Source organism: Chionomys nivalis, chromosome 2, assembly GCF_950005125.1.
Source record: "Chionomys nivalis chromosome 2, mChiNiv1.1, whole genome shotgun sequence".
NCBI classification, from domain to species: Eukaryota; Metazoa; Chordata; class Mammalia; order Rodentia; family Cricetidae; genus Chionomys; species Chionomys nivalis.
In genome coordinates, this window is record NC_080087.1 from 86,129,703 (window position 1) to 86,151,008 (window position 21,306).

Genomic DNA, 21,306 nt, shown 5'->3' on the forward strand with positions numbered 1-21,306 from the left:
CTTCCCCCCACCCCCCAGCTTCTCTTCCTTCAGCTCCTCCATTCTGCACTTGAGGAGGTTTGGACAAGATCGTATTAGATTTAACTTCCCAATGTTATATTCAAAGACCTGCAGGTCTTGCTTATCTATCTGTCCAGAGCCCCTCGCCTCTCTCCCCATACTCCCTTTCTAGGATGTTGAAGGCAACTGTTACAGTTGCTTCAGTCCTCTGCCATCTTTGACCCTCCTCCCCATGGTTTCTTTATTCCTGTATGTTCTTCCCGCGGGTGGGCTGCCACAACATAAGGTCAGGGGTTGACCTAGAATCAAGTTATCTCCTGTCTCAGGACACTTCTTCTCACGAGGAAAAGCCTGGAGAGTCGCCCTGCTCAGGTCCCTCCAGGTTGCTCCCGGGAGCCTGAGACGCCCTGCGCAGACCCTTAACCCCTCGAGGGCTCCGCCTCTTCTGTGTGCGGTCCGGAGCCGGAGGGGAGGGACCAAGGCTGTCGGCCCCGCCCCCACAGGCTTAAAAACCCGCCCCTGGTCCCGCCCCATCCTCTCGTCAGGACCCAGGCAGGTTCAGCTGACGCCGCACTCCACGTGACGCTCGCGCCGAGTGAACATGGCGTCCACCTCACGGTGAGTGCCGAGTTTGCCCCTCGCTCCTGTCCGCGGGAGCGGAGAGGTGGCCTGCCTCGGTGTTCCGGGCTGGACAGTGGGTGACAGCTCCCGGGCTCTTTCTGGGGTTGCTGTGTGGCCGCGGGCCGCGCACTTCTAATCGCGGGCACTGAAACCGAGCGCCGGGCGAGTAGTACCCGCTGTGTCCCTGCACGCTTGCGACTGCCCCCTGGCCCTTGGGGGGTTGCCCTGGAGCCCAGCGTGTGGTGGCCTCACAGTCCGTGGCAGAGATAGGAGCTTGGCAAACCTGTTCACTGCCACGCCCCTCCGATGGGGTGGGCTCCAGGTCCCCAGGCGCTTCCCCAAGAATGAGGGTAGCTTTTGGAGTGTGGTTTCTCAGGCCAGCTCTTCCCCTGATTTCTTTCCTGGCCCAAATGTCAGCTCCTCCATGACATCTTCCCCTAACTAACTGATTAGCTCTGTAGTGCCTGGTTTTCCATGTGTCAGTTGCCTCCTCTCCAATGCAGACTTCGAGCTGGGCCTCACTAGAATTAAAGGAAGGTCGGTGGTCCTGTTGGAAGGAAGTGTGGACAGATGGGTGCACTCAATCTTGGGGACAGGAAGAGTTGGGTGCATCCCTGAACTAGTAAGTGTGGTGACCAGTGACCTCTCCAGACTTTGTCCTGGGGGAGCAGGAAGGGTTATCATCTGGAATTCGCTTTTTAAAAATATTTAGATAAGGGTCTCACTATGCACCACAGTCTGGCCTCAAACTCTGTTTGCTTTGCCCTTCAGAATGCTGGCATTTCAAGCATGTAGCACTGTCCTGTTTAGGATCTATCCCTTTTTTTTCTTCTCCTTTTTCTTTTTCTTTTTTGTTGAGACAGGATTTCTCTATGTAGCCCTGACTGTCCTGGCACTCATTCTGTAGACCAGAAGGGCCTTGAACTCACAGAGATCTGCCTGCCTCTGCCCCCCTAAGTGCTGGCATTAAGGCGTGCACCACTACCACTACCTGGTGGGATCTGCTTCTTAAAGAGCCTTATAGCTTGAGCTGTGATTTCAGTGGGAGAAACTGTGGACTTAGTGGTACAGGGTGTTAGGAAGGGTGGGGTAGAAGAGGGCAGCTCTCCACATACAGGGTTGAGAGCTGAGATAAGTATAGGGAAACTAGTGGACCAAATGCATCTCTCTGTGTAAGATGGGGAAATGGAAACACATTGGCATCTTAGATAGCTTCCAAGGTTGGGAGAGCTTTGACTGCAGCAGTCACTTAGTGGGTGCCTGCTGTTTTCTAGGAACAACACTGAGCCATTAAAGCTGATGGGCATGTGGGATTCTGTTGTCTATATCTCTGTCTTTGATTTTGGTCTGTGCCAGTGAGAGGCATGGGCTCTGGGGTCATGGGGTGATCTTTGGGATGAACTTTAAACAGTGAGACATGCTTAGGGTGGAGAAGTGTGCAGACAAAGTCCTGGTAGGTGTCCAGGGGGCCAGGACCAGAACTTTGAGCCCAGCCTTTGACCCTCTGTTAAGAAGCACAGTGAGCAATAAGTAAGGGCAGGTATCTGTCTGTGGCGTCTCATCTGTTCATCTGGGCTAGCCTGGTAGTCACTAGACAGTTCCAGCGGCTGCATTTGGGTTTGAGGTTCCAGGCTGGACCAAGGCTTGTTTCTTTCTGGAAGGTTCCCAAGCTGGGATAGGACCTGGCCAAATCTTCAAAGGAAGCCTCTTGTAGCCAAGCTGATCTCTGGGGTCATCATGCAAGATGACTGAAATGGCGACCCAGATCTTGGGGAGGCATATTTATTGGAAAATGTAACAGATGTGGGGAGTTTCCACAGTTGGCCAGGGCCTCCTTGGGCAGAGCCATCTCAGAATGGTTGTAGAAGTGTCCTCAGAAATGCAGAGCCTGAGTTGAGTCCACTGATTTCCTTGAGGGGACAAGACTGGAGGATGTTCCTTAGAAAGCTTGGCTCTCTGCTGCTGCAGGCACATGATAGATCAATATGTCAATGGTTTTCCCCCTTTTTGGAAGTGCCAAGGTTGTAACGCAGGACTTCCTTGTGCCAGGCCAGATGTTCTCCACTATACTATATTCCCAGCATTTTTTTTTTAACTTACATTTTTGAGATAGGAACTTGCTCTGTATAGGTCTTGAACTCATAATCCTTCTGCATAAGCCTCCGAAGTACTGGGATTACAGGCATAGGCCACCGTGCCCAGCTAAGAGTGTCAGATTTAATGCTTCTTAACTGACTGGATAGCCGCAGGCTTCCGATGAGTCAGGGTTGGTTTCCTACAAAGTCCTAGTAAAACCCCAGAGCAGGAGGCTCATGAGAATCTCAGGTGTACCTCGTACGAGTTGAGGAGCAGTAGATGCCCTAAGTAGCATCTCAGACTCAGTGAGAAGCTTCCCTAATTCTATGCTCTGGTAGGAGATGACTGTGCTTTCTCCTTGAGCTATGCTTTGAGTTGTCCATGTACCTGTCTGCATTTGTTGCCCTGTGTTCTTGTTCTGGGGCCTGCTCACCTAATGGCCCTGGAATACTCTTGGCTTCTAACATGATTAACAAAAAGGTTGCTCACAGATTTGCAGGTCCAGTCCGGATGGTTCCTCCTCCCACTAACAGGCCTCCCGTTGAAAGGTCCCTGAACGCATCTTCACACCTGCCCATCATGAGTAACCATCTCGACTTTCTGTCATTGCCTTCCTGGCATCCTTGGGACCCAGGGCCAATTTGGTTTGTATCCCTTGGGCCATCAACTTATGATTAGAGGTTGGTGAAAGGGTGTCATGCGAATGAAAGGGACATTTACCCTATGAATTTTTCTGGAATCCTGTTCTGTTTTCCTGGGAGACAGTAGTGGCCAAGGACTTGTGGGTAGGAAGGGGAACAGAATTCCAGAGTGGGATAAAGAATGGTCTCTGGTTCTTCATCTGAACGGCACTCTAGGAGCCATGCCCAGTCAGCAAGGGCCATCGCACCAGCTGCCCTGGGTGTGTGTGATGAGCTACTTGCCATGCTGGAGTAAGCATTCTAGACAAACAGTGTTGGGAGGAATCAGGGTCTTGATCAAACGCTGTCACACCCTCGTGTGAGCCTTGCGCAAAGTCCTCATGCTGACACTGCAAAGCTGAAGAGTCGTGGAAGCCAGGCTGGCCCAGGTGCCCTTTGCCCTCTCTGGTTCCTCTCTATTCATTCTTCCCTCTTTGACCCTGCATGTGTGTGCTGGCTCTCCAGTCCTTCTCAGCGACTGGGAAGTGTCTGTGGGGTACCTGCCTCCTGCCTAAAGCCCCCCCAGTCAGGGATATCTCCCTGTAGTTAGGTAGCCAGTGGCTACTGAACATTTCAATGCCTGGTCCTTCTTGTCTGGCCTGTCTTTTTCTGGGAGTTTATCCATGTGGTTCTATCTAGAAGTGGCATCACATGGTAGCATAGGGATCTTGTTATAGCCTGTGCAGTGGAGCTTGTGGGTGTTAGTGAAACCTGTGTGCTTGTCTTCGTCTGTGTTCTGCTGCTGTACCTAAATACTTGAGGCTGGAACCTTATAAAGAAAATTCTTTTATTTTGCTCACAGTTCTGGAAGCTGTACCAGCCAACTGCATCCAGTGAGAACCTCACCTGGTGTTAGAACTTGGTGGCCAATGGGAGGAATACATATGAAAGGGACGAGTAGCTTGTGCATAAAAGAAAGGTCCTGTGGCAAGACAGCCAGCTGACCTCACTTTGTGACAACTCACTGTCTCAGTACCTGCGACAGCCCCACGATGCCTAACTCATTCCCTTGAGAATGAATAATTAGCTTTATTTCCTAATCATCTCCCAGAAAGCCCCAGACCTTTTAAAGGTTCGTGATACTGTTACACCGGGAGACAACCTTAAAGACAGACCAAAGCAGCAGCACCCTTTAATACCACTTATTTATTAGCCAGATATAGGCAAAGGATCTCAATTGTGTGGCCTGGGCTGGCCTCTGAGTTTCGATCCTCTTGCCTCAGCCTCCCAAATGCTAGGATGCTACCACGCCCAGCTTGGTGTAATGTTTTAGAATGCATTAAATGAATACAAAATTACAAGGAAAACCAATGGAAATGCAGCTATCAAAATGTTAAATGAATTTGTGGCGCGGTCCTGTGTGTTTATAATAATACATTAGATAACAGGAGCCTGGAGCAGGTCTAACAGGTACCTTGATTTTGGAGTCGTGATAAATAAGGGTGGCATCTTGAGAAAGTATTGCAGCAATCCTGTGAAGTAAAAGTGTTATGAGTTCTGTGGGTGGCAGATACCCAGGCATTGCTGATACTCAGTGTTTAGTTGCTTACATCAATAATTGAATAAAACATAAGTTTGAATGATGGCTTAGAGAAAACAAAGCAGTGATTTTTTTCATCAAGAAGATGAGGGGTTAATAGTCTCTCCATGGCTCTCTGTGGGCCCAGAAACCTTTGGCCACTGGGGGCAAAGGAGAGGGTGGTTGTGTTGGCTAGCTTTATCTCAACTTGAAACAAAACAGCCAGAGTCGTTTTGGAAGAGGGAACCTCAGTAGAGAAAATGTCCCCATCAGATTTGCCTGTAGGCAAGCTTGAGGTCCACTTTCTTGATGATTGGTGTGGCAGGTCCTGGGTTTTATAAGAGAAGCTGAGCAAGCCATGGGGAGTAAGCTAGTAAACAGCACTCCTCCGTGGCTTCTGTATCGGCTCCTGCCTCCAGGTTCCTGCCCTGACTTTTTTGGATGATGGACTGTGATGTGGAAATGGAAATAATAGACTCTTTCCTCCCCAAGTTGCTTATGGTCATGGTGTTTATCACAGCAATAGAAACCCTGAGGCAGTGGCACTGGGAGTTTGGGACAAGGATGGACTTCAGGGGCGGTGGCACTGCACTCTCCCTGGGGGCTGGCTCTGTTATTAGTCAGTCTGTTGTTGGCCCTGGGCTGCTTCCTCAGCCTTGGTGGATGGCCTGAGAGGGTCTGTTTTATGGATGTCCACCAGCCACTTTCGCTGTCTCAAACATACCCGTGCCCTGGCTGCATGCAGTAGACTGTGCTTTGTTTGTCCCAGGACACAGGAATGACATGCTTGTGCTTTTTAAATCCCAAGGGTCAATTAGTAGCCAACAAACAAACCTTCATCAGAAACCAGTTTGGTATCCTCATAATCTTTGATCCTGAGTGTGTCCCGCAGTACTCAGTGATTGCAGCACATGGTCTTGCCTGGTGGTTTAGGCTGAGCTGCCTTTCTTAAACCCAGCCCAGGACAAGGTGGGTGGTGTGACTGAGCCCTGTGGAGGGGTAAGTGCAGTCACCCTTCAGTCTCCCAGGGGCTTGTCCCAGGAGCTCCTTTAGATACCAGAGTATTCAAGACCCTTATGTGATACAGGCAGCAGGCCCCAAGTCTGAGTGTCTGAAGGGATTTTAGGCCTTTGAGACAATTCTGGACAAGAGGACAAGAGCCTTCCAGATGGAGTAATCACATGCCAGGAGCAAGCAGCACTTAGTAGACTTAAGGAGCTGGGCCACAAGGAAGGGAGCTGGGAGAGGCGGAGAAGCTAGATGAGCATTTTTAACCAGTGGTGCTGTGGGAGGGGTGATTTGGTCTGAGCCCATCCATAGCAGGGGACCCTATGCATTTGCTCATGAGGACCCTGTAAAGATGAGTTCCCCTCCTCTGCTTGCGATGACTCCTTCCATGGGTGTTACTGAGTGGGTGGGAAGGGTGTGGCAGTCCCTTGAATGTGGGTGCTAGAGGATGCACTTTTAGTTCCTGTCAGCCAGGCCACTTGGGAGCCTTGTTTACAAACTGTTAGCAGGATCCTCCTGCCCTTTCATCCTTGTTGCTGAGAATGACAGACGTCAGCCCTAGCTTTGTGAAAGCCCTGGCTACTCGTGCCCACCCAGCCTCCTGCACACTGTCCCAGGAGGAAGGAAGGGCAGATGCTGGGGTAGGAGTGAGTGTCCAGAGCATGGGCACGTGCGGATGTTCTCCTCTCCTTCACCCTTCCTGCCGCACAGTTGGAGCTGATTCGGTACCCGCTAATCCGCACAGTTGGGGTGTGGCTCCCCACAATGGCATACGCAGCATATATTTATCAAGCACTTGCTGCATGTCGGTCAGGGTGCTGGGCAAATGACACGGTGACTCAGACAGATGTAGGTCTGTCTCATGGAGGACCTGTTCCAGTTAGGGACCTGGTTGATGCCGGCAGTTCGCTTGCTACGGGGATGGTTTTACAGAACTGTAGGAATGTGAAACGAACCAGGAAGAAGAGGGGCCTTGTGGCTCTGCTGTGAGAGACTGGCTCAGGCCCTTTAGTCCTCTGGCCTGCCAGGAAAGGCGGCAAGGGAGCAGGTTCTCTATGTCCACTGTTCTGCTTCTCTCCCTCCCCCATCTCTCATGCCTCCCATAGGCTTGGCCCAGGCCGATGGACTTACCAAACTCACAGTCTGTGTGTTCAAGACAATGTAGGTGGGGTTGGCTCTGGAGGACAAGTGGACTGACCTAGTGCTTTGTGGGGCCTGTGGTAGTGGTTGGACCGGAGAAGTGAGGATAAGAGGGAATGCTTGGCATCGGGCCAAGATGTGTGGGAGGGATATGTAAGGCATGAGGGTCCCCAAGGCCTCTTCACGGTCCACTGTGGTGTAAGGGGAGGCCCAGCACAGTCCTCGTTCAGAAGCTACTGTGCTGGTAGTAGCCCTAGCTTGAGCCTGCTATTCTTGAACTCTTCCACTTCCCCCCAACTGGCCACTTCAGGGGCTCCCTCTTGTACCCCCTATCCTTTGTCTGATCTCTAACTGCCTGTCATGGTCTGCCTGCTTGCCTGCCTGAGTTCATTCGTTTACCGGGCATCCACACCAGTTCTGCCTTTGTCTTGTGTCCCCTGTCCCCTGGAGAGACAACAGCAAATGAAGTCTGTGCTTGGCACGTAGGAAGAGGCTGCTAAAGGCTGAGAAGCTCAGACCAGGAAAGCATTAGAGAGCTTTTAAAAATTGTCCAGGTGCAAGGTGGAGCTGGGCCACCTGGGGGGAAGTTCCCTAGTGGGGAGAAGGAGGTTTTAGGTATGTGTGGGTGAGGGATCAGAGGTGGAATGAGAAAGCAAGGATGGCTTGGACACTGTCAAAGTACAGCTACCTCTAGTGGCATGAGTCTTTGTCATGCTTTCTGGGTTTGAGGTGACAGAGATGTCAGGGCGGGGTGGGGGCTCTACATCTGGAGGGACATCATTGGTCTGTGGCAATAAATGGGACTTAAAGCTGAAGCGCTGAGTTAATTCAGCTATGCCCAGTGGAGGGAAGTGTATGGACCTAGCCCTGGAGTTCCAGTAGGAAGTCGGTCTGGAAAGGGTGGGGGAAAGGAACTGAGTGAGGATGGAGGAGCTGTGTTAAGTGGAGTTCAGCAGTAATGTCTACCAGTATCATGGCCACAGAAAGGCCTGGTAAAGACTAGATCAGGACCCGCTGTAGGTTCAGGAATGTAGGGTCATTGTGGCCAGATGGATTATGTTTGCTTAGGGGAGCGATGTGTAGGCCTCATGGGGTAAACTAGGGAGCATGGGTTGTCAGGAATGCCAGAGTCTGGGTTCCTCTTTAGAGCACTTACTGCAAAGTGGAGGAAGCAATAGACTGCTGAGAGCAATGAAGAAGCGTTTTTTCTGGTTTTAGGGTCAGGTTATTGTATATCTGAATGATGAAGTTGCCCCAGTGGGGGAAAATACATTGCAGAAGCAACCTGTGGATGGGTAGGAGGATGGGGGCAGGCTGTTTGTAAGCCACAGGTATGATGTGGAACTTCGGCTATCCTGGAAATCTAGGGAGGCACATTTCCCAGTGATGCCAGGCCTGGCCCTTCCCAGCTCCTGTAGACTTTTCCATAACACCAGCCTTGCAGGCCTTGAGGTCTGCACTCTATACCTGCTGGTCACAGGAGCATGGTGCTGTAGGGGTGCACTGTATGTGCATACCGAGGGGTTGTGCATTGTTGGCTATGGGAACTACCAAGGTAGGCTCTAAGGCTGGCAACATGTGTGAAGTGGGGCAGAATGATGAGTCCATGGTGGTGGCCAGTGCTGTCTGGGTCAGAGCTCAGCTTTCCCACCTGTTCTAGAAAATCCAAAGCAGATGGCAAGCCCTGAAGGGTGACACATGAGTGATATCTCTAGCCCCTGCCAAAACTTTCCCTCACAAGTCTTGCCTGCCTACTAGCTGAGAAGGTACAGTTGTCCCTCATCCCCAGGGTAAGCCAGGTGCTTAGGAGCAGAAGGATAGAGTATGACGGACAAGCCTCTGTAGCCTTGGTTGGCTCAGTGAGGGACTGGCTCTGGGCTCCAATAGGCTAGGTTCAGGCTGGCTTGCCACAGGTTGTCAGGAGTCCCTCACAGGCCCAGACCACAGGTGAGGGATGTGTGAGGGAGGTGCTAACCAGCTGTGCTGTATATGTTCATGTCTCTGCAGCCCTTCCTTTTCCCTGGGGAATGAGACCCTGAAGGTGCCACTGGCACTGTTCGCCCTGAACAGGCAGCGCCTGTGTGAGAGGCTGAGGAAGAATGCAGCGGTACAGGCCGGCTCAGTTGTTGTGTTGCAGGGCGGGGAAGAGATGCAACGTTACTGCACCGATACCTCCATCATCTTCCGCCAGGTGAGCCTTCACCCTGTTCTTACAGGCCTGTCTGCTAGAGACTTGGCGGGTTGGTTCCAAGGGTCCCTGGAGGCAACATGGGAGCAGGGATCCCACATCTGTTGGGCAGAGCTTTCAAGGCATAGAAAGATATCATTGGGGGAGCAAGCAGGCTTCATGGAGGAGCTGGTCTCTGGAGTGAACCAGAGCCAGGGTGAATTTGGACAAGAAAGAAGACAGTGTACATAGGAGGACCTATGGTCTGGGCCACTGGCTACGGTGTTGGGGGACAGCAGAAAATCAAGCTGTAGATGAGGGGTTGAGTTCCTGTGACTGGATGGTGGCAGGGAAGAGAGCTGGGTGGATTGTGTGGATCTACCTGTTTAGAGGCCCAGCCTTGATTTGATTTGGCCAGTGCTCACCCTTGGTACCCTAACTGGGCTGTGCACCCCACATATGTGTATCAAGTGCCCTATCTTCTAGAACTCTGGTGTACAGCCTAGGTATCCTGTACTTGGCTGAGAATTACTCCAGTATACAAAGTCCCTCGGGGTAACAGTGCTTGCCCAGGAAGCTAGGTTGATCCAGCATTGGGCCTACTGTCACTGATTCTAGCATATTGCCAACTTTACAGAGGAGGAGACTGAGACCTGGGGAAGATAACTTGCCAATAGGTAGACCTGGAATTAGAACCCCATCTTCTAGCCAGGCCTGATGATGTAGACCTATAATCCCAGCACTCAGGAGGCTTAATTTGTTGGATCACTAGTTCAAAGTGAGACTGGAAAACTTAGACCCTACCTCAAAATGAAAAAGAGAACTGACCATGTTCAGTGGTAAAGCACCTGCCTAGAACTCCCTAGTGAGGGGCTAGGGGCATGGCTCAATAGTAAAGCATCTGCCTAGAAACTCCCAGTGAGGGGCTGGGGTGTGGCTCAGTGGTAGAGCCCCTGCCTAGAATCCCCCAGTGAGGGGCTGGGGTGTGGCTCAGTGGTAGAGCCCCTGCCTAGAATCCCTCAGTGAGGGGCTGGGGTGTGGCTCAGTGGTAGAGCCCCTGCCTAGAATCCCTCAGTGAGGGGCTACACACACAGATATACACAGTGTATAAATACGAATTTTAAGAGAGAGTAGAAGGCAGGGTCAGAGGGGGCCCTGTCTGCTCTTGTTAAGCCACAGCATAGCAGACGGAGAGCTGGTAGCTAGATGGGAACCAGGCTGTGCAGGGAGTCCTCAGCCTCTGCTCACCTCCCTCTTGTACCTCCTGCTTCTACTCTGGTGCCTGGGTAATGAAGCCGCTTGCTCTCCGCAGGAGTCCTTCTTTCACTGGGCCTTCGGTGTCATCGAGTCAGGCTGCTATGGTGTCATTGATGTGGACACTGGAAAGTCAACCCTGTTCGTGCCCAGGCTTCCTCCTAGCTACGCCACCTGGATGGGAAAGTAAGGAGTGGTCCCTGCCTTGGGGGTGGTGATCGGGTGGGGACAGGAGAGGGGCGGTTAGTAGTCAGGTCCTTTACTGGCGTGTTCTGTATTACAGCCCTGAACCTCAGTTGGGAAGAGGGGTCAAATCAAAGCTGTGGTGTGGAGGCATGGTTTATTGAAAGCCCAGATTCCCTGCATACTAAAAGTGCTGGCAGCTTTTGTACCAGTAGGTGTTCGCTTCTGCGTGGCGTTGATAGGGGAGTGTGTGCTGTCCAGGCCTCCTTTCTGAGGCTCATTACCCATGTCCAGGGGTGTTATTAACGCCTACCTCTGTCCTTCATTGGCCTCTCTGGGAGAGATGGTGGAGGATTAGGGCTGTGCCACAAGAGGAGTTTGGTACCAGAGGCCAGACTAAGCTTCCTGGGAGAGACTGTCCCACTTCTACCTTCCAAGATACCTGGCAGCTCCTACCTGCTCACAGCACTGAGGCAGATGCTGTGTACCCAGGGATGTTTGAACCGATCAGAGGATCTTGTCTTCTGGTCTGTCATTTCTGCCTGGAGAGTGATTATTCCAGGCTAATGTGGAAATTGCAGCCCTTTGTTAGCTGCTGCCCCATCGCGCTCATTACCAGGTGGGTTGATGAGTCTGAGTCTGTGGCTGGTTTGAGTGACATGGCACCTGGCTGCCACAGGGACTCTGAGCTCTTTGCCGAGGGCCAGGGCCCCTAAAGGGCTGTCCTGCAAACTCCCTCTGCTTTGTGTGCTGTCTCTTCTGCTCCAAGCAGACTCCACAGTGTCTATGGCTGGTCCTGGCATGCTGCTCTTCTGCTGTCTTGGGGGAGGGCATCCAGCTCCACAAATTGGCATCAGTTCTGCTTTTAGGCCACTGGGCAGCATGCCAGGCTGGCCCTGGGCCATCAGTGTTGCTGTGAAGATGCAGCTAAGACAGAGTTGGCAGCAGGAGAGAAACAGGCTCTGGTTCTCCTGTGAGGTTTTCTCAGCTTGACCCTTGGGAGCGACTCAGAAAGGATGGGGAGTGGGCATGTCTTGTCTAGCTGCCTTTGGGATAAACAACATGGCTGCCAGGGGGAGGCTATACCTCATACCTCCCTAGCTTATATTCCATTTGCAGCCAAATCCTTACCACTTCCTGTTACAAGGAGGAAACAGGTTCAGTGTGCTGGGAAGACCTGTGTTGGCACTGTGGTCTGTACTTGTGGGAGCTGTGATTGGAAGTAAGGCTTACCTGTGATCTGCCATGGCCTCCACGTGGTGGCCATAAAGTTCCAGCAAGTGAGGCTGACCGCTGCTCTAATTCCTTCCTAGGAAACAATACCATCATAGTACAATGGTGTGTGGTTGGCTTGGTTACACCCGAGGTGACAGCATGAGGTGATGGTGCCGCTAGGAGTGCAGTTATAATGTCCCTGAATATCTGACCTGGATGTCATGGGATAGTTCCAGGCTGGCACTGAGCTTGTAACCTGCCTGTTCAGAAAGGTGGAATCTGTTTTACTCCTGCTTGACCCTGGTCAGGACTGTGCTGTAGGATGTTGGCTGTTGACTTCCAAGGCTAGACCATAAAGTGCATTGAGGCTTCACCCTGGTTCTCTCCATTGGGACGGTTCCCTCCAGAACTCAGCTGCCCTACTTTGAGGAAACCCAGACTCACCCATGTGGGGAACCTCCAGCTGGTGCAGCACCACCGTAAGCATGAATGGAGCGTGAGATGAATCAAGCTTCTGCTGAGGTCACAGGGGTCATGAAGCAGAGGTTAGCCCTGCTGCCTAGGCTCTGTCTCACTTCCTGACCTTGAGAGTCCACACATCAGTGACCTTTCTCATTCCAGCAGAATACCTGACAGAGCAACTTAAGGGAAGAAAGATGCGTTCTGGTTTCAGAAGGCACAGCTCATCACGGTGGAGAAGGCAGCAGTGGAAGCAGAAAACAGAACCGAGCATGTGGCTAGGCTGTAACTCAAAGCTAGCTCCCAGTGACTCAGCTAATAAAAGTTCTCAACCTTCCAGAACAGCAGCTAGGGATCAGGTATCCAAACACATGAACCTATGGGAGACATTTTAATTTCAAACCCCAGCAAGGATAAATAGTTTCTGGATTTTGTTCCACTCAGTTTTAGGGTTGGGTATTACTTCACTGAAGTGTCTAAGTCAGGTTTTCACTGCTATGACAGAGTACCCGAGAGAAACTAATAAATAAAAAAGAGGAAAGGTTAGGTCGGGCGGTGACGGTGCACGCCTTTAATCCCAGCACTCGGGAGGCAGAGGCAGGCGGATCTCTGTGAGTTCGAGGCCAGCCTGGTCTACAAGAGCTAGGTCCAGGACCGGAACAAAAGCTACGGAGAAACTCAAAAATTCAAAAAAAAAAAAAAAAGAGGAAAAGTTAATTTTGGCTCATGACTTCAGAGGTTTTGTTTTATGGTCTGCAACCTCCATGGCTGTGTGTCTGACATAAGGTAGAATACTATAGTAGTGGAGGCTTGTCACACAGCTATCCTCATGATAGAGTGCAAGGGGTAGGGGAAGACAGACAGATAGACTATGTAGACCAGGCTCACAGAGATCCTTCTACCTCTGTGATGTGGGATTCTCATCTGTATGCTATGAATATGTTTTACTACCATTGGTTAATAAAGAAGCTCTTTTGGTCTATAGCAGGGCAGAATATAGGCAGGCTGGAAGATATATCTATCTATCTATCTATCTATCTATCTATCTATCTATCTATCTATCTATCTATCTATCTATCTATCTATCTAGAGTAAGCAGAGTCAAAGAGATGCCATGTAGCTGCCTAAGGAGACAGATGCTGGATCCTTACCAGTAAGTCACAGCCTTCTTTCGATACATAGATTAATAGAAATGGGTTAATTCAAGATGTAAAAGCTAGCTAGAGATATGCCTGAATCATTGGCTGAACAGTGTTGTAACTAATATAGTTTCTGTGTGATTATTCAGGTCTGAGCAGCTGGGAAATGAATAATGCACAGCTTCCACCTATACCTCTGCTTCCCAAATGCTTGAATTTAAAGTATGCACCACCACCACCCAGCTGAGACTAGGGTTCTGAAATACTATTTCAAGGATATGCCTTCCAGTGCCTTACTTACTTCAATTAGACTCCACTTCCTAAAAGCCCAGTAGTTAATCCACTGATGAAGTTAATATCATTTTAAATGTCTCCTGAGCATTTCCTCACAGGGGAGCAGGTCTTCAACATGACATTTCTCTTCCAAACCATAACATCTATAACTGGACCAGCCTTCTCATCTGGGTGAGACGCTCCCAGAATCCTTCCTGCACACCAGGCTGTCCTCCTGAGCAGAACTGTGGCTGGCTGCTTTTTCAACATCCCCTTGGATGTTAAGATACTTTCTGGCTCAAGCTGAGCTTATTGAGATGCCCCGTTGCCTAGAGAGTCAGCTCAGAGGTTGACAGACACTGTCATCTGTGAGCTGTGGGGATGGACCATGGGGGGTCTGTTGACCTTCAGTTGACCCCACTCAGAGTTTCTGTCTGGAGAGGTGGACGGTCCCTGAGTGTGTCTCCTTTATTGTCCTCCTGCCCCTTCTTTCTTGAATGTCACTATGTAGCCTCGGCTGGACTCAAACTCAGATCCACCTACCTCCTCCCAAGTACTGGGATTACAGGCGACGACCACCATGCCCTGGCAAAAGAATGATGTGGTTACATGTGTGCATATGTGTGTGTGTGTGTGTGTGTGTGGTGTTGTGTATTGCTGGGGATTGACTCCACCACTGAGCTGTGTACCTAGATATTCCCTTCTAATGAAGAACTGGCACTATCAAGAAAGGAAGGATGCTGCCTGTGAGTTGAAGACAAGCATCTTCTACAGCTGGAAGAGTGGGGATTGATCTTGCCGAAGGGACTCTATCCCAGTTGCTGAACCTGTGTGAACTCCCATGTCTCTTACACTTACATCTTGGCAGCTAAATAGCCTTTGACTAAAGGGTTTAAAGCCCAGGATCTGATTGGTCTGGCATCAGCTGTTAGCAGTCTGTTTTCTGGGTGTATAATCTTCAAGAATACAGGAACTAAAGTCTACGCCTCGGCCGCAGCTGAGTCTCAGAGACTGTTCAAAGCTCTCCTTTAGTCTGTCGTGCTTTGCTGAGGCAGCTCATTGTCTAGTGCAAAATAGAGCCTTGAGTAACCTTGAGGGTAGAAGTGGGTCTGCAGGGTTGGCTCCCCTGGTGAATGAGGCTGTGTGTGCTGTGCAGGCTAGACCCAGGAGCTGTGGTCCCAACTGAGTGTGCTGTGCAGGCTACATCCAGGAGCTGTGGTCCCAACTGAGTGTGCTGTGCAGGCTAGACCCGGGAGCTGTGGTCCCAGCTGTGTGTGCACAGTGCAGGCTAGACCAGGGAGCTGTGGTCCCAGCTGTGTGTGCACAGTGCAGACTAGACCAGGGAGCTGTGGTCCCAGCTGTGTGCACAGTGCAGGCTAGACCAGGGAGCTGTGGTCTGAAAGGAAATTATGACTCTTTGGCCAAGACGTTTCTTTTCTCTTGTATCCTTGACTCCCTCAGCAGACCTTTCCTTTCTGTACCCTGGGGTGACTCTCTGTCTCTCTGTCCTGAGTGTTTGGGAGGAAAGGCCTGGTTGTAATGGGCAGGTGACAAAGGGGCTGGTTGTCTGGGCTTGAGCTGGGAAGCAGCCAGATCTGATGTGCTCGGCTGCTTCCAGACGCGCTTGTAATCGATAGGGCACCGGGAGCAAGGCTGATGGGATTACCTGGCCTTTGCAATCAAAACCCACCAGACTGAACATTTGACCTTAAGCTCCTCAGCTTCCTTTGGAGTCTCTATCTGATGGCTTTTGAAAATCCATCTGGCAGATACTACAATCCAGAGTCACTCAGGGAACCAGCGTTCCGCTGTGGAATCCACAGCTTCAGTGAGTGCAGCTTTGCTGTCAGGGTTGATGCTGGGGGAGGGGACTGGAAGCCTACTGACCTGTGCCTCACCCTACACCCTCACTGAAGTGGGAGGGTGGGAGTCTATCCAAAAGAGGATTAGCTGCCTGTAAGTGTGGCCTGGGGTGTGTGGGCTCCTCTAAGCAAACTGGAAGTTCCCTCTGTGACACAGCACATCAGCTCAGGGCCCGTGCAAAATGAGCAGCTTTAGGTAGGGATGGAGGATCCTCTACAGTCATGCCTGTTGCTGACCCAACTGGAAGGGGAGATAGTGTGCCTGGCGTTGGTTGGCAGGGAGGAGTACCTGTCTGGAAGAGGCTACTGTGAGCTCTCTAGGGCTGAGTCCCAGAGGCCCTGTGCACAGCTCCTTTTGAGAGTAGAACCTGTATGGGCGTGTGTATGTGTGTGTAGGGGGCATGTGTGTGTGTGTGAGGCGTTGTGTGATTTGTAGTGGGATGCATATGGGGTGACTTTTGTTGTTTGGGACAGGGTCTTGCTGTGTAGCTCAGGCTGACCTTGAATTCAAGGTCTTCCTATCTCAGCTTCCAGAATCAGAGGCACGTGCCATCACACTTGACTTGCAAGTGGGCTGTTTGTGGCATGAGATGTGGTGTGTGGGAGGTGGTCTCAATTTATTTATGATACTGGCCCCCCACTTGCGCACTTTGAGTTACAAGGACCACAGCTTCCTGAGCCTCTCTGGACCGTACTCTGGCTCCTGCCCTAATTAGGAGGAGGGATGGGCTCTGTGACAGAAGTAGTCCTTGAGAAGGGGCTACTGAGTTCTTATTGGCTCCTCCTGCACCCATGCAGTGACACCAGCACCTAGGGATTAACCAGAGTCCCAGCTTTCATGGCTACCCTTGTCATGGGTGGGTCTGTCTCCATCACATCTCCTTACAGTGTGGCCATCCTCTGCCTGACTTCTTTGTCAGGTAATCTCAGCGGATGCACTGCGGCTGCTCCAGTTCACACATAGGAGCAGTCTCCAGGCTCAGACACCTGCTCTGATTTGCAGAAGGCTACTTTCCTCTTTGACAACTTAATGACATCTTGACATGGTTGCTGACTTCTGCTCTGTACGCACCGTGTTGTGCCACCAGTGAAATAAAAGCAAGTGGCATTGTTTGGAGCCGAAGGCAGGCGCCAGGCACCAGAAACTGACAGTGACTACTGTCTTTTGGCTCTTATTACTTATTCATTAACGGCGTGCAGGTGGTCGGCTAGCCACGAAGACCCACTCCTTTAAAATTTCATTTTCTGGAGGGTTCCATCATGCCTCCATCATGTGGCATTGATTTAATGGCACCATCTCACCTGAGGCCTCACCAGGGCTTTGGGGCTCAGGCACTGTGACCAAGCATTGTCTGCCCTAACTCTGGGCTTGTGCTGGGGGCCCAGATGCTGGTGGAGCAGGCCTGCATGGGCCTGGGTGCCCAAGCACAAATCCTCTCTACAGGATGCGTATCCTGTCAAATGAGGGGACGTCTCTCTTCTGCCTTAACTGCTCTGTGCACTTGAATGAGGAGTGTCTGAGTGAGCGCAGCTTCTCTTCTGACCTGTCCCTTCAGTCTGCTTCTTTCCATTGGGCCCTCCCATGTGACAGGGCCAGGCATGAGCTGGGACTGGGTGTAGACCCTCTAAGACTGTATAGACCCTTGTGCCCTGAGCATCACAACCCTCAGAGTAGTCAGAGATTCCCAGTGACCTTCCTGGCAATGTCACTTGCCATGTCACTGTTCCCTCACTAAGTCTTGGCTGCCAGGTGTGTTCCGTGGCTGGTTTGATCATGCAGCCTGGCACACGTATCCCTTCAGGTAACATTTAAATGATTTTTACTGTAATTAAACCACAAACATGAAAAGGCAAGAACTGTTCAAACTTAATTATCTCTGCCCTTTCTAAGAAGAATGTGATGTGCAGAGTAGCAGACAAGATACTCACAGCACTTCATATTTTATTATATGTTGGCGGTTATTCCTGGCAAGCATTAATGCATGGGAGGTTTGCACTTAGCTTAGACTGTGGCATCTGCCTCTATAAGGAGAGCAAGTACTGAGCAGGGGACACTTGATGGGACTTGTACCTGTACCCGCTTCTTCCTGTTGGGGCTCTTCTAGGGGTCAGCCATCAATTGCTCTGCCTTACCACAGACAGAGGAATGGCTCGTGGCTGCTGTTGTGGCTTAAATATAGATTGTCCCCCATAAGGTCATGTATTGGATGCTTGCTTCCTACCTGGTGGTGCTGTTTTGAAGATTTAGAAACTTTAGGAAGACTTTGGAGGAAATAAGTCACTAGGGATGTGTCCTTGAGGGGGGGGGGTGTGCCCTTGTCTCTGCTGTCAGCTTCCCATCCATTATGAAGGGACCCGCCTTCGTACATGCACTTCCTGTTAACTCAGTCAGTGGAGTCAAGCAACCACAGACCAAACCCTCTGAAACAAAACGACCTGAGCCCAAATAAATAACTCTTATCTTAGAATGACTATAAGGCATCTCATCATGTAGAGGTAACTTGTATAACCACCATGTGGATGTTTATAGGTGAGCACAAGCAATGGGGACACCCACTGATCACAGCCCACTATGATCACCTTCTCTTTGCTGTCACTTCCTTGACCTGGGGCTTACCACCTGCAGACCTCACCAGGCTTCTCTGGTGTGGCATGTCTCTGATGAATCCTAACTTGTAAACTCCCTGGGGGAGGGAATGGCAGGGAGATGCTTCCTGGTGACTTCCCACTAAAGGACATTTTTGGAGGGAGGCTTCAGGTGCCCTATGGCAGTGGGCATGGAAAGGTTAGGTCCCCCATGTTAGTGGCTGGCCTGACCCTCTGTACAGAGCCCTGGAGGCTGAATCAGGTCTTTGTGCTTCTGAATCTGTAGGGAGTTTGCTTTTCATGCCTTTCCCAAGGGGTGATGAGGAAGTAACTGGGACTGGAGGTGGGACTGGGCTGAGTGGGCACAGCTGGAGCGGGAATGGGGAAGCTTAGCAGCTGTTTTGTTGGTGGCCCTGCCTCTTGCTTTTCCAGCCTGCAGCTGGTACTCCCAGGATCCAGGTGAAATGATACATCCTGTCTCAGCTCTTGAGGCCTCTTGCTAATGGAAGTGTCACATCTTGGCCAGTTAGCTTGTGAGTCCTGTCTCATGGCAGAAGTCAATGTGCCGAATTGTGCAAATTTAATTAATAACAAGAACTTGATACTCGATGGATTTTTTAGAGGTCAAAGTTGGTGGGGGGGGGAGCAGAGGGCATTCTGTGAGATCAGAGTTCTCAACCTGAGGTAGGTTTTCTACCTGGGCTGTGAGCCCCTTGCTGCTGCTTGCGCTGCCCTCCCCTGTCCCCTGAACTTGTAGTCTGCACCTCTGACAGCCAGTTTTGCTTGCTTGGGTGGAAGGAGATCGATAGTGGGCCAGAGAGAATCATGGGCTCCTTGTTGGGACTCCCAGAACTGCCTCCCCCACAATCTACAAACCCATCCTGGCTGTGGAAGTAGAATATGAGACCACCTTCTATATGATACTGAGGCCTCTGCTGGGTGGGATACCTGCTGTGAGACCTCCATAGGATGGGAAGGGGTGGGTATCTCCCCTTATGTGGCAGTCAGGTGTGTAATGTAAGGGCGGCATATATACATAACTGGACTTGGCACTTGGCTGGTGACATCACCCCCTCCCCATGTAGTTTTCTTCCATATGTGAGCACATTGCCCCAAACAACATTGACTCCTCTACTAAGTGGGACCTGGGGGTGGGGACCAGGTGGGGTGTGGTGTGGTGGCAGCCTTCTAGATTCAGGAGAGAACATCGAGAGCTGGATGAGGGCTCTCTCACCTCACCTGCTCCATGCTTTCTCCCTGGCTAATTTTTCAAGTTTGATGACTAAGCTTAAATTCTTCTCATCACACTGAGAAATACTGATGCTGACTTCCTTAAAGAGTTAGTTTGTTAACCTTCTTTTAAAGAGGTCCAGCCTGGGAGGTTACTTATTCCGTGCCCCTGAAGGTGAGGCACACAGGCTGGCTGCCCGGTGGATCAGTGATGTGGAGGGAGATGGTGGAAGCAAGAACCATCTTCCACAGCTGCTGCAGGCGGCCAGGGGCATCATGGACTGAGTCTGAGGTTCCAGGGGCAGCAGAGATGGTTCAGTGGCCTGGTACCCTTTATCAAGTCCTGGGTGTACCTGCTGGGTGCTAGATCCTCACATCGTGGCAGGCATGGAGCCAGGGCGTAAGGTGGCCAGGCTGAGGTGTCGCCAAGCTCTGACCATGGCTTTCGTTGTGCTTTCTTTTGAGGATCCATTCCAAGGAGCATTTCAAGGAAAAGTATGCTGTGGACAATGTCCAGTACACAGACGAGGTAAGTAGCCGATGTGGCACTCCTTTCTGAGCAGCCCTGGCTCAGCCATTCTTCTGCCCTGGCTTCTTTTACACTCTCACAATCTGAGGACACTGCCGCTGGCCACCAGCCCCTCAGGAGCAGTCCTGTGTAGGAAGAGCAGACAGAGAAAACACAGCGGACCCCTCTGCCTGAGGAGGCTGTTTTCAGTCTGGGATGTGCATCTCCCTCAGGTAGAAGCCTCTGGCATTCAGGTTATGGTGACCACTGAGGTCCCTCTCTGAGAGCCAGTGTGCCTGCAAATGGGTCATAAGCATATAGGTGTAATCAAAGCTGTTGGGACTTGGTCTAGATCTTCATGTGTCTGGGTCTTCATGTGTTGAGGGGACTATTTATAAGTCCCCACTAGGCCAGGTGGTGCACGCCTTTAATCCCAGCACTTGGGAAGCAGAGGCAGGTAGAATTCTGTGAGTTTGAGACCAACCTGGTCTACAGAGTGAATTCCAGGATTGGCTTGATAGCTACTGAGAAAATCCCTGTCTCAAAACACAAAAAAAATAAGCAAACAAAAGGCCTCACTAGCTATAGGTGCCACTGTCGGAAGAACCCCAGGGTAGGAATGCTAGTGAGAGGACGGGAATTGGGGGACTGTGACTTGAATCTCCCTTCCAGCCTGGTGGCCCAGCAGTGTCGGGTGGTGTGGGTAGATTTATCAGCGTCGTCCTGAGGCTGTGAGTCTGCCCCGTGTTCAGGAGGTGAAAGGGGCTCTCTTAGCTCCCACTGCTGACAGAACAGGGCTGACCGAGGCAGAGATGGGAGCACAGCGAGGAGCTCCAAGGTCTGAGTGAGCAAAGTCCTCTGATACTGTGGCCACTGCTAGGCACACAAGAGGCTTCTCTGCGTCATCCTTGGATGCTGTCACAGCTCCATGTCCTATACAAGTCAGAGCTGGATAGAAATCTGCACCTGCCACCAGAGATCCAACCTGGACCTGGCAGAGCCAGCTGGACAGGGCACTGTGGCCACATTGCCCTAAACAGATCTTGAGAGTGGACACATGCTAAGAGCTAGGGCCGCCAAGCTATGGAAGCAGCTTAGATTAGCCTGTCCACAGATGAGTGGAGAGAGGAAATGTACTGTATGCACGCAGTGGAGTGTTATTCAGACATGATGTCATTTGCAGGAAATGGCCTTATTGGATGGCACTGGGGACCTTTGTGTGAATGGAAAGAAGCCAAATGCCATGAGTTTGCCCTTGTGTGTAGCGTCTAGAGGGGTGGTTCTCAACCTTCCCAATGCTGCAACCCTTTAATACAGTTCCTCATGTTGTGACCTCCAGCCATACAATGATTTAACTGCAATTTTGCTACTAATGTGAATTATAAT

General features: G+C 51.1%; 1 protein-coding gene across 1 annotated transcript in view; it reads left to right on the forward strand.

Annotated features, from left to right (window-relative positions):
- Nucleotides 1-550: 550 nt before the first annotated feature.
- Nucleotides 551-21,306, forward strand: part of Pepd (peptidase D) — a 135,407-nt gene continuing 114,651 nt past the window's right edge. Inside the window, exons 1-4 of the mRNA XM_057762671.1 lie at nucleotides 551-618; nucleotides 9,052-9,235; nucleotides 10,524-10,651; nucleotides 19,878-19,941. Coding sequence (XP_057618654.1) covers nucleotides 602-618; nucleotides 9,052-9,235; nucleotides 10,524-10,651; nucleotides 19,878-19,941 — 393 coding nt within the window. The 5' untranslated portion in view covers nucleotides 551-601. The remainder of the gene's footprint in view (nucleotides 619-9,051; nucleotides 9,236-10,523; nucleotides 10,652-19,877; nucleotides 19,942-21,306) is intronic.